We start from the raw sequence: 11,607 nt of genomic DNA, 5'->3' as shown, positions 1-11,607 counted from the left end.
AAACAAAATATAGATGTAAAGCCTAACCACCTTAACCTTGTATAAACATTGTGAACATTTCCTCACAATCCTCGAGGCACTCAGGATGCATCAAAAACACATTACTGGACTAAACAAACCTACCCTAGGAAATGGAAGTGGACCAGTCATAATTCTTGGTTTATTCAAGCATATATACACAAAAAATTCTCTACACTGTCTTATGAACATCAAACCAGAGAGATGAGGTCATTCATGCTAAGCCAACAGGGAGATCAAGTGGAAGTGCTACTGAAGTGTTTTTACTTTTCATTACACTGCTCTTGTGTTGCCAATTTCAAGGTTGGCTGGTGCTCTGAACGAATGTTTAGCTACTAGAAATGAGACTGTGGGAAAGGGGGCCAAACCTTTTCCATATGATTTTTCTACAACCCAAAGGGAAACCATTCCTATTAAAATGTCTATTATAATATTGGACATTGATCACAGAATTCCTCAGCCCTGGGTGACTGATTTATATTGTTTTTTTTTAAACAATTTTATGGTTGGCAGAAAACCTTAGACATTTCCATAAAATAAATATTACACCACTATTAATATATTTCTCAAATGCGATCATCTGGACCATCCTAATCCTTTCTAGGTCAGTTGCTCCAAATGAAACATTGTGGGATAGCAACTTCCACAACATTTTCTTTTAGATCAGTGAAAAATTGTGTGCAAGCTATATTAAAGTTTGCAACTGCCTTTTCAAACTTTTTAATAAACACTAGAAATAGTTGCTGTGACTGATGAAATTAAAGGGTGTAATTGATTCCGTGGGAAAAAGCATTAATGAACTAATTTCTAAACAACTTAAGGTAAATCTAGTAAGGGAGTTCTAATAGCTTCAGTTAATTGATATTATAGTACTATGAGGCTGATGTTTGAATAGTTATAATGAAGTGTGTGTGTGTAAACGAATGGTTGTTCAACCCCAAGTTGCCTGCAATAAAAAAACTTCACAGCCAATTGAGGAAATAATTTTGAGCACCCTGAACACATCCATACAATCTTTTATTTTTGTAGCACCAACATAAAACAAATGTATCAGTGATTTTAAGCAGGGCTGTAAAATAAAACTCTTTAATATACACGATACGGACACTACATAATGCAAAACGGATAAACGTATGGTGTGTACCTTTCACACAAACATCATTTTTTGGCTTTCTCCACAACCCAGTCGATCACCTGCAGGAATCAGAATGCAACTAAATGAAATGATCACACACTGATAACTACATTCAGACTGCATTTAGCCCGAATGTTTCATCATATTCAGAAAATATGCTGAGGTCTGAAAACCCCTTGCGTAGCTAAATAGAACTGAGTGAGTAAGTGTGAGGCAGATACACGTTACCTGCTTTGCATTTCGACCGGCTGCTTTTCTCATTTCCTCATGGAGACCCCGTGATGTTTTTAGATCCTGTCCCAAATAAGACGGCAGTTTTATAAAAAATAAAAAAAATCAAGCTGCTGAATAAGGACTGTGTTGGTGGTTTTAATGTCTCAGTATACAGAAAAGATGTTTGTCTTATTGTTATGTAGGGTATAGAAACCATCACCTATAGACTAGCGTATAAAGACTGAATCAGCATTCATAACCTTCTACAGCAGATCACCATTAAATATTATCAGGTGTTTATAACGTTCTTTTGAATATACGTTACAATAAAGATTAACTATTCAGTTTATACAGAGCCTCATTAACAACTGATGTGTTACAGATGTGTTTTCACTAGTGTAGGTAGTGTAAATTATGCAAAACAGCTCAATTGTAATTTCCCATAACTTACCCATAATTCTGAAAGCGAATGGAAAATCTGCATCACAAAACCCCTTAAATGAATAGGGAATAAACTCTGACTCACAGCGCTGATTAATATTTTACCAATAATCGCACTGCAGTTCTTCAGCCTCCACCCTCTATTGCTGCTATTCAGCGTTCAACCCCCCCCACCCATCATATACTGTACCTTTAGATAGAGCTTCGATACATCAAACAGTCTTTGACTGCAGGCCTTGAAGCACTTGTGTTCACTGGAGATACCATAGTGCTTTAGCGTCTTTGCAACCACCTCCTTCAGCATCTGGGGGGGACAAAAGAAAAAGCATGTAAATGACAAGCGCAAACCATGCCTGCAGTACAGGAAGAACCTCATACACCCACTTATCACTGATAAGAGCAGTGTGTGTTCAGTGCAGAAGGCTGATCTTCACTTTCCATCACCAGAGACAATGTAATGGCATTTCAGTTGTCTGAAGGCAAACTACAGAAGGTTATTATTTTTGTTTAAACAAAAAATTGTCAGTGTGTCTAGATCCATATTTTACATTTGAAGCGTGGTGTGTGTGCAGAAGCTCACTCGATTGTGTTTCTGTGAGCGTGACTCTGTTTGGCCCTGGCTAGAGGCTGGAGGCTCGTTGGAACTTTCAGCTCCAGTGGTGGAGTGTCTGGTTGAGCAGGAGAGAGAACGGCCTGACTGTTGCTGCAGAGCTCTCACAGCTGGTTGTGCACCACTACCTCCAGTGCACTGAGAGACAAGAGACTCGCTGCTCTCTGACTTGGCCAACCTGTATAATAAATGTATAGATGCATAAATACACACATTTAACCGAGAAACAAGTACAAAATAAGATAAAAAAAAAAATTTAGGTCTTCGTGAGTTCTTGTACTTGGGCATTATTTATTTTATTACCTTCAGCCTTTAAATCACAGCTGTTTGAGCAAACATTCTTATTCAACCTTTGTCTGCAGGAGATTTTACTGGCCCTAATGTTTTGTAACCACCATATCTTGGAATGATCACTACTACGAGATCAATGGAAAAAAAATTGGTATAAAAGTTCATTTTAAGAGCATTAATAACACAAGCACACCAACACAATTTAATTGTGAGGAACTATATGTATGGCGTTTAGGAAAAAAGCAAACTGAAACACACGGCTTTTAACTTCAACACACCTCCCCCTTTTAAAGTAATGAAGTTTAATCTTCTGTTTATGTCACTAAATGCATCCGATGCATGTTTGTCCTGGATCTTACCGTGAATGCTAAATAGGGGAAGAGTGGTATGAAATGAGGTGGAAAACTGTTGCTGCACCCTGTCAAGGAGGTCAGTGGAGAGGCTAGTGCTTCCAAAACATCTTGAGGGTTATCTAGAGACACCACTCAAATGTGCTCAAAGAAGACCGCGGAAGCTTTCAGCAGAAAACAAATGAGGAGAATTTATCATCCATTATGGAACATCCCCGAACAGATTCACTCTGCTGCTTCGATCATTTTTCAGCAGCACAAAGTCTAAAAATAAATGAGTAAATCCTTAAGAGCACTGTTTAAAAGGATTGTCCCAGCGAAATACATAATGGCTCAACGAGTGATTAATGAGCTCGACACCATCATTAATTTATCATTTAAGAGTGTGACCCATACTGAAACCTCCAACCTTTTTTGCTGGTGTGCGTGTGCCTGCACGTCCGGGTCACGGGAGCGGCGTTTGAGACGAGCTGGTTCGTTCTGCGCAGCTTCTGTGTCCTGTACACTGGCACGTTCAGAGGGCGAGGGAGAGGGTGCTGGCATAGGGCTCAGTGCCAGCGGCACCGGGCACGGCTCTTTACAGCAAGTAGTCTGGGTCTCGAAGCGGATTAGCCGTGACTGCAGGCGAGCAAATCCGCAGTCTCTCTCCAGAGCCTTCCGCTCGTCCAAGCAAAACCTGCACAGACGCACACAGCTGGAGGATTAGGAAAAAAAACTGCTGAATGAAGGGAACGAATGGCTGATGACGCTATAACCATTGATCTACACTTACTCTATGCCATGGTAGTGGGCGCTGGCTGCTTGCCTGAACGGAAGCCTGGTCACCTTCCTAGGTGTGAGATCAGGTGACAGATGGAATGCATTGTCCCTACACACATTGTAAGAAAACATTAACAAAAGGTTATCCAGATATCCAGTTTAGACTACATCAGATGCAGGAATGAAAACACAGATGTGAAACACTTGTACAAAAGTCGCTTATAGCAAGCCTTAGTAAATCACAAGGGATTGATTGTAATTGCACATCTTGATAGTCTGTTAAAGAAATGACGACAAAAGGCAGAGCGGACATAAAACATAACGAGAGAGGCGGGTATGCAGGCAGCCAGATGGAGGCATTAAGTGGATGTTATAAAGGTGCCCACTGAATCCTTTTGACTTGTAGAGCAAAGAACAGATTAGTCTAGTTGTGGTACATTTTGCGCTGCCATGCCATCTGCCAATTTAAAAAGCTAGTTAAACAGGAATTTATATAACAGGATCATTTAAAACTATTTAGGTCTTACACTTTATAATCCCAACCTTTTTACACTTAATTTATTGTGACATTTCTCACACTAAAATAATTGCAGGAATTTGTACATGCCAAATCCTGTTTTTGTCCAGGTGGAAAACGACTAAACATACAGTCAGTGAGGAGAGGTGTACTGGTGCAGTTAATAAAGTCCTCATTTATGTGGGTGTCTAATCAGCCAACCATGTAGCAGCAGTGCATTACATTAAACATGCAGATGTGAGCCAGCACCAACATTCTGATATTTTTTTATATAAACTTGCAGAAAAGGTGGGAAAAATATCATATCTCAGATGGTTAATTAAAGAGGGGACTGGAAAAATGTAGCCTGATCTGATGAATCTCAATTTCCTCTCGGTCACAAATAAGGGGTCAGATTTTGGTGCCGACAGCCTGAATGCATTATGGAACATCCCCTTCACTCCGCTGCTTTGATCATTTTTCACCAGCACAAAGTCTAAAAATAAAACTAGTAAATCCTTAAAAGCACCTTAAGGATTCCTTTTCCTGGTGTTAGCAGTCCAGGCTGCTGGAGGTGATTGAATGGCATAGGGAAAGTTTTCTTGGCACACTTTGGGCCTGTTACTACCAATTAATCAGCGCTTGAATGTAGCAGCCTATTTTGACCCTTCATTTGCCATCTTCTAATGGCTCCTTTCAGTATGCAGCATGTCACAAAGTCTTCTCAAACTGGTTTCAGGAACATGACAATGAGTTCACTGTTCTTAAGTGGCCTTCAGTCACCACACCTGAATACAGTAGAACACCTCTGGGATGTGTTTGAACAGGAGACTTACAGGATGAAAGTGCATCTGCAGGAACTGTGTGATGCAATCATGTCAACACAGACCAGAATCTCAAAGGAATGTTTCCAGACTTTTCTTGTGAAATTCATGCGATGAAGAATTGAAGCTGTCTTGAGAGCAAAGTGAGGTCCTAAACAGTAATAGTCTAGTGCTCTGAAAGTGTAAGTGCAAATCATTTATCAAGTGCAAAATGCATTTGAAAATGTTGTGATCTCATTTTAGAAATTGTCTCATTAATCTGTCACTTCTTGGCTTTATGTTGAAGTTTTTGTACATTTTACAGACTTTTGTTGGTATAATTTTGAATTACAAGAACATTTACTATTAAGTAACTGTAGCCAAACTGATTCTATGGTATTTAAACTGTTCTGTAGTTATTTACTTTATTTGTTCGGTGCTATATTTGAAGTCATAATTCAAGTGCATGACAAATGACTCTCAGAAATATCAGATTGATCTATTTCTGTCTTTTTGAGCACTCTGTACGTCACTCCTGCACTCCACACCATGTAAATCTAGCAGAGCTTGTGCATATGCATCGTCCGACTCTTTTGACATGCCAAATTCACATTTTACCAACTTGTCAAAAATAGCCAAACAAAATATTTTTTATAAATAAATAAGAATTATTAAAAATATATAGCTTTGCAAATTTTAAGCTGTAAATAAACCCTTTTTTTGCCAGAGGTTGTGACAAATCTGTGACACTGATGACATCTGTACGCTCACACAGAGTGTGAAATAAAATACTGAAATAAGATTAGTGAAAAACAATTTTTTTTCTCTACTCTGACTAAATGATCATAAACACTCCCTGATTTGTGGAACCACAAGACCACAAGCCTCCGACTTGTGTTTATCAGGTTGTAATACAAACTTACCTGTAATGATCATCTTCCCATAGAACTATGTTACTTTTCACATTTCTAGTAAGGAACTTTCTGCAGCTTTAAGCCTCATTGGATCATTACAATAATGGAAAATTGGTCATGGCACTGTGTTAATCTGTAAACGTAAAGCAGTTGCAAAGCCAAAGCTTGATTAATTTTGCTTAAATTAAACTTGGCTTATTTATAAACCTACATCATGCATGAACACTTTCAGGAGCATCAACAGCATTAAGTGCCAAATAGAGTTAGGATCTAGACTGTATGTGATGTGAATACAGTTAAAAAAGATTCTGTGTGTGTTAATGTGATATGGATGCGACCCCTGTGCAGTGTAATGTTCCAGCTTCGCCACCCAATTATCTTTAATCCCCAGCAGCAACATAGCCACTTGCTTTCCTGTATGACATTTGCTACATCTTAGTCTTTATTTGGGACTTACCCTCTGAGGACAAGGAGAGGTTGTAGTTCTCCACTTGGCAGCCCATCAGTAGTGAAGTGCTTAAGCAGCTCTCGTGCATCTATTGGTGCAGAAACACTCTTCTGGCCATCTTTAGGGCCCATGAGACAGTCTGAAGAGCCACTGCTAAAGAGGTTAGACCTGGAGAGGTTGGGAAGCAGATCAGCTCTGTACAGGCAACTACAAACAAAACACTACTAAACTAAAGAGTGCATACAGCGACGTGAGCAGATGTTGCTATTCCATCACATGGACCGTCCAGCTGTGTTTAGCGGCCAATTAAAACCATCATCATATTGTGATTTCCTGGAATTTCAATATTTATTGAAATAACTAAATTAATGTGATAGAACTGAATTCAACTTAAAATAAACTGTAAGCAGACAAACAGTAGGTTGACCGATTAATTTTGTCTACTAGACACTAGAGGAAATCCTTTTACATTCCCAAATATAGGAGTGGTGTTTACTTGCAATATACAATAAAAACAGGACAGACAACCTTTCTATTGCACTGACTTTTCAAAGGATTAAAATATAAGAGAGGGACCCATTAAAAGCACAAAGCAGGCGGTAATTTTAACCAGAGCATTTCCTCTGTTAGGATCATCGGGACGTGCAACGCTTCTCCGGCATTTATGGTTTTATAGACATAAAGCTAGTAATAAGACTGAACGGATAAAATGGCCAGGTCCAGAAAAACAGACTGCTGCAACTAAAGAGCCGAGCTCAATTTTCTGGACCTTATGCATCAATATATAAATGCATCAATATAAAAAGAAGACTTTAATAACTCTAAAGCTAAATTTATGCACAAGACCAATATCTACGAGGGTGAGTCAAAAACAGCTACTGTCTCCAGTTACGGCTATGCAGGTGTGAACGTGAACAATTAGTTAATTTGCAACTGCGGTGCAAGCAAAACTGGATGGTCCACTTGTGATTATTTTTTGTGGTTTAAGGCTATACATCACTACAGCCCGAGAGTAACAGCAGAGTGTTAAACGAAAACATCCTCAATTGCCAAACAAGAAATGTTCAAAAGTTGACCATCAGCTGAGATTCTTAAGGGCCAGATGACAAAGATTCACTTTTGATGGAGTGAAGATAGCGGTGCATTCGTGGCTTTCTGTTCAGCACTTATTAATTTTTTAATGAGAGAATACGATAGCTTGTTGACAGATGGACAATAGAAGTTTATTGAAAAGCATGGAAAGTCATAAAGCGCAGATTTTTTTGTAGACAGTTTTTGTTAAGAATTTACATTAATGCTTATTTATTTAATCCATTAAATTATTAGTAAGCAGTGTGCTAAAGGATAAAAGTAGTAGTATAATTCTCCATTAAACCATGTTCTCCTATTTTTTTATATACTCTTCTTTTATCCCTTGTGACTTCTTACTGATTAGAATTCTTACCAGTTTCTCTGGTAGGATACACTAAGCCTCTGTCCCTTACAATTATTCCTGCTCAACTAAATAAGCAATAATTAACACCCAAAAAGATTTATTTAAATGTGATTTTTTTTCGAAAAAGACTAGTTCTGACATTTACAATTAAATTACATTTAAATTATGTATTGCTGTTAACAAAAGATTCTTTCACAAAGCAGCTTTTTACAGATATACATTTAAATTTAATCCCCAACAAGAAGACCAGAGGCAACGAAAGCAACCTTGAGAACAACCGGACACCGGAGGGGATCTGAATCTTAATCACTTTCTTCTATAACTGCATACTACAATTTCAAGCAGTGGCAAATGTCTTGAAATGAACCTGAAGACAAGTAGCAGAATAATTTATGATTTCATTAAAGTTAAAATGTTTGAGAATAGTGGCACTATGGGTCTAGATGGAGACGCTTGTCGAGAGATCATTTGTTCACTCGTCTGTGCAAAAAAAATTTCTTCATATGCTAAAAGCTGGTTTATGTGGACAGTGTTTTTTTTAATCACACCACAGATTTGCATTATGTTTCAAATCTAAAGATCAACAACAGTCTCATTTGTGTTCAAAACCGTGGTTTGTTAGTCACTTTTTTCTTCTTGTGCATCCTCATAACTAAAACCTACTTAAAAAAAAAAAAAAAGCTTCTTTTAATTTACATGTATAGCATTTGGTAGATGTCCTTATCCACAAATGTTATCACTCAAAAAAGTGATTTTGTTAGATTAAAGCAATACTTTCTATAACACTATAAATGTAAGAATGCCATTTTGGCCTTTACAGTAGAGCTACAGTAGCTTCTAGTTTTAACATTGAACAAATCTCAGTACGTCATGTTTGTGTGTGTTCCACAACACCTTGTGGGAAGGAAATTGCTTAACATGCTAATTAAAATTTGCGACTGTGCACTACAAAAAGCTGAAGCTTACAAACACAGATATGACATGATATCGCAAACGGCATAACAAACAACTTCCCCAAAATGATAACGAATGATTGATTGCGATTTACCTTTTTTTGTGCCGAGTCTTTTGTGCGTTCTCGTGGTTCCTCAAAACACTTCTCTCTGGCCATTCTAAGTGGGCGGTGTGTTTACTGTCTGGTACAAAACAACGCAACAGATGTCAAAACCACAGCATGAAAACTCTGCTAAACCACAAATGTAAGAGTTGTTGTTCTTCTGTGTTGGCTCATCACCAGTATGCTGCTGATTACCTCCTGTAACACAAGTGCAGTTCTCCTTCTCCACTGGCACACATGACGGCGTAGCATTTTGCATTTTCAGGTACTGTTCTCTGGCCAGGCGCAGCAGGACTTGCAGGTCATTTAGAGGCACAGCTGCAGGCTTCTGTGCTTCCTGTCCTCTTCTTCCTGTTTAGACAAAGAGGTGCATCACATTTCACCATTCAACAGACTACTTTCTGATTTCTAGGCCATTTTCCAAGTTGACCCAGGCTTATTGCTAAATCCTTGCAGAAATATCTTACAATACTTTATGACAGCAGTATCTGCAATACTTTAACACTAAATTGACTTAAAAACCAGATGGTGGGAGGACATTTACTTTGTTACTGGACTTAAGAGTACAGTGGAATCTTGGATGGCGTAGCACGGTTTGCGAGTGTTCCGCAAGACGAGCAGAGAGTTATTAAGTTTTTGACTTGAAAAACAAGCAAGTCTTGGTTTACGCATCATGTATCAGGCATGTGCTTCTTGTTAGCTAGTTTCCATTATTTCTTATGGAAAAATTTGCTGTGATTTATGAGTGTTTTGAAATACGAGCCCGCTTCCGGAACAAATTATACTCGTAATCCAAGGTACTCTACTTGGGGCAGTAGTAGTTCAGAGGGCTAAGGCACTGATTTATTGATCGGAAGGTCAGCGTTTCAAACCCCAACTCCACCAGGTTGCTATTGTTGGGCCCTTGAGCATGGCCCTTAACCATGTCTGCTCCAGGGGCGCTGCATCATGTCTGACTCTGCGCTCTGACCCCAGGTGCACTGGGATATGCAAAGAAATACATTACTGCACAGTGAAGTTCTATGTGACAAATAAAAGCTTAACTTGCGTACATATTTCATCTATCTGTACTTCCCTTGAGCAGTTTTATTACCAGATACTTTATTTAAAGCGGAAATTGCTGCCTATTATGTGTAATTGATTGACTTTCCATTTTTAATGAGATGCACATAATAATGTATCAAGTCTTTAAAATTAGTAGTGGAGCTAATTGCAGACAGCAACAAAAACAGCACATTCACAGTTGAACTGGGGAAGAGATGAAAACGGCTACTTTGAGCTAATGCACGCTTTGTTCTTTTGATTCTCAAGTAAATTTGAAGGTGAGCACTTTTTTTTTTACTATTTTTACTTGAGTAATATTTTCCCTAGCAAATCTCTACTTTTACTCATGTAAAGAATTTGTGTATGTATTTGTTTCTCCATTTTGCCATCTCAATGAGTTTTTTTTTTGCCACGGTCACCCTCGACTTGCTCATCAGGGACAAACTGATTTCAATTTATATATATTTTCTCATACATTTCCCACCAATTTCCCCATTTTTCTTTTGATTCTGTAAGGCTGCTTTGCAACTATGACCATCGTTAAAAAGTGCTACATGAATAAACTCTTTTAATCGAATTTAGAAGGATGCCTAGGAAGCATACAACCCTTAACCCTTTAACATTACAACTAATTCTATACCTCCTGTGCTGTGTAACAAATCAATCTGATTATGCGTTTATACAATTACACCAGTGATTACTAAGGGAAACAAAACTTCTGTATTTAATCTATCCACAGGACGCTCACTTTAGGCAAGTACCAAGATGTGTGTGGGTGTTTACGTGCAATAGTGTCACTGAAACATTCCATGTGAACAAGTAAGAGTTCATGCGAGAGGTCTCTGGTTGCCCAGGTAACCACTTACGGGCACATTCCTGGACGACCTGGTGCTGGACCCTGGCCAGCATCTTCTCCTTCCGTAAGAGGTCGTCTCCACAGAGACGAGGCAGAGACTGCAGCCAATCAGCAATCTTAGTTCCTGTTGTGAGAGTGAGAGGGTAATAGAGTTCATAACCACCTTTCCTTTTTTTAAAGCCAAATTCACAGCAGCCGCTAGTTTGTCCTGCACAAGTTCAATGAACAGGTCTTGCACATGACATCTAATGATGACATTTCAAAAATAAATGCTTAGTGAGGGGAAAACATTGGGAGTTATCAGTCTTGTAACGGTTTTGAAAACAAATGATTATAGGTTACAGGGTATAGTAAAGCAATATTTTAGGTTAAAATAATTAAATATTTAACTTTATAGCTATGGAAGCCTAAGAACATTTGAATTCATTACAAACTGCAAAAAAATAACTTAAAAACTCTTATTTTCACTATTAAAAATAGCTGGGATTTCTATGGGAAATTTTTATGATGCATCTTCACCAATCACTTTAAATCATCTCCATTCATGATTTTTTCCCCCTAACATTTTTCTTCCACAAAGTTGACAGTTCAGCACTTTTTGTAGCCTTTTTGTCAGCTCAATCCAGTCTATCCATTCTTGTTTATCCTCTCTAATCAATAAGACATTTCTGTCTGCTTGCTGAATGTTTTTCTTTATTACCTCATTGTGAGTAAACTCTAAAGACTCTCATGTGTAA

General features: G+C 38.3%; 1 protein-coding gene across 1 annotated transcript in view; it reads right to left on the bottom strand.

The window, feature by feature from the left end:
* Positions 1-1,088: 1,088 nt before the first annotated feature.
* mtbp (MDM2 binding protein) overlaps positions 1,089-11,607 on the bottom strand; it is a 35,554-nt gene continuing 25,035 nt past the window's right edge. Inside the window, exons 13-22 of the mRNA XM_053493664.1 lie at positions 10,881-10,994; positions 9,166-9,321; positions 8,962-9,049; positions 6,488-6,646; positions 3,831-3,926; positions 3,468-3,734; positions 2,388-2,595; positions 1,998-2,111; positions 1,382-1,447; positions 1,089-1,212 (exon numbers count right to left, since the gene is read on the bottom strand). Of these exons, the coding sequence (XP_053349639.1) occupies positions 1,177-1,212; positions 1,382-1,447; positions 1,998-2,111; positions 2,388-2,595; positions 3,468-3,734; positions 3,831-3,926; positions 6,488-6,646; positions 8,962-9,049; positions 9,166-9,321; positions 10,881-10,994 (1,304 nt within the window). The 3' untranslated portion in view covers positions 1,089-1,176. The remainder of the gene's footprint in view (positions 1,213-1,381; positions 1,448-1,997; positions 2,112-2,387; positions 2,596-3,467; positions 3,735-3,830; positions 3,927-6,487; positions 6,647-8,961; positions 9,050-9,165; positions 9,322-10,880; positions 10,995-11,607) is intronic.

Source organism: Clarias gariepinus, chromosome 4 (genome assembly GCF_024256425.1).
Source record: "Clarias gariepinus isolate MV-2021 ecotype Netherlands chromosome 4, CGAR_prim_01v2, whole genome shotgun sequence".
NCBI classification, from domain to species: domain Eukaryota; kingdom Metazoa; phylum Chordata; class Actinopteri; order Siluriformes; family Clariidae; genus Clarias; species Clarias gariepinus.
The sequence above is the reverse complement of the archived record's forward strand: the minus strand, read 5'-3'. Positions and strand labels throughout refer to the sequence as shown.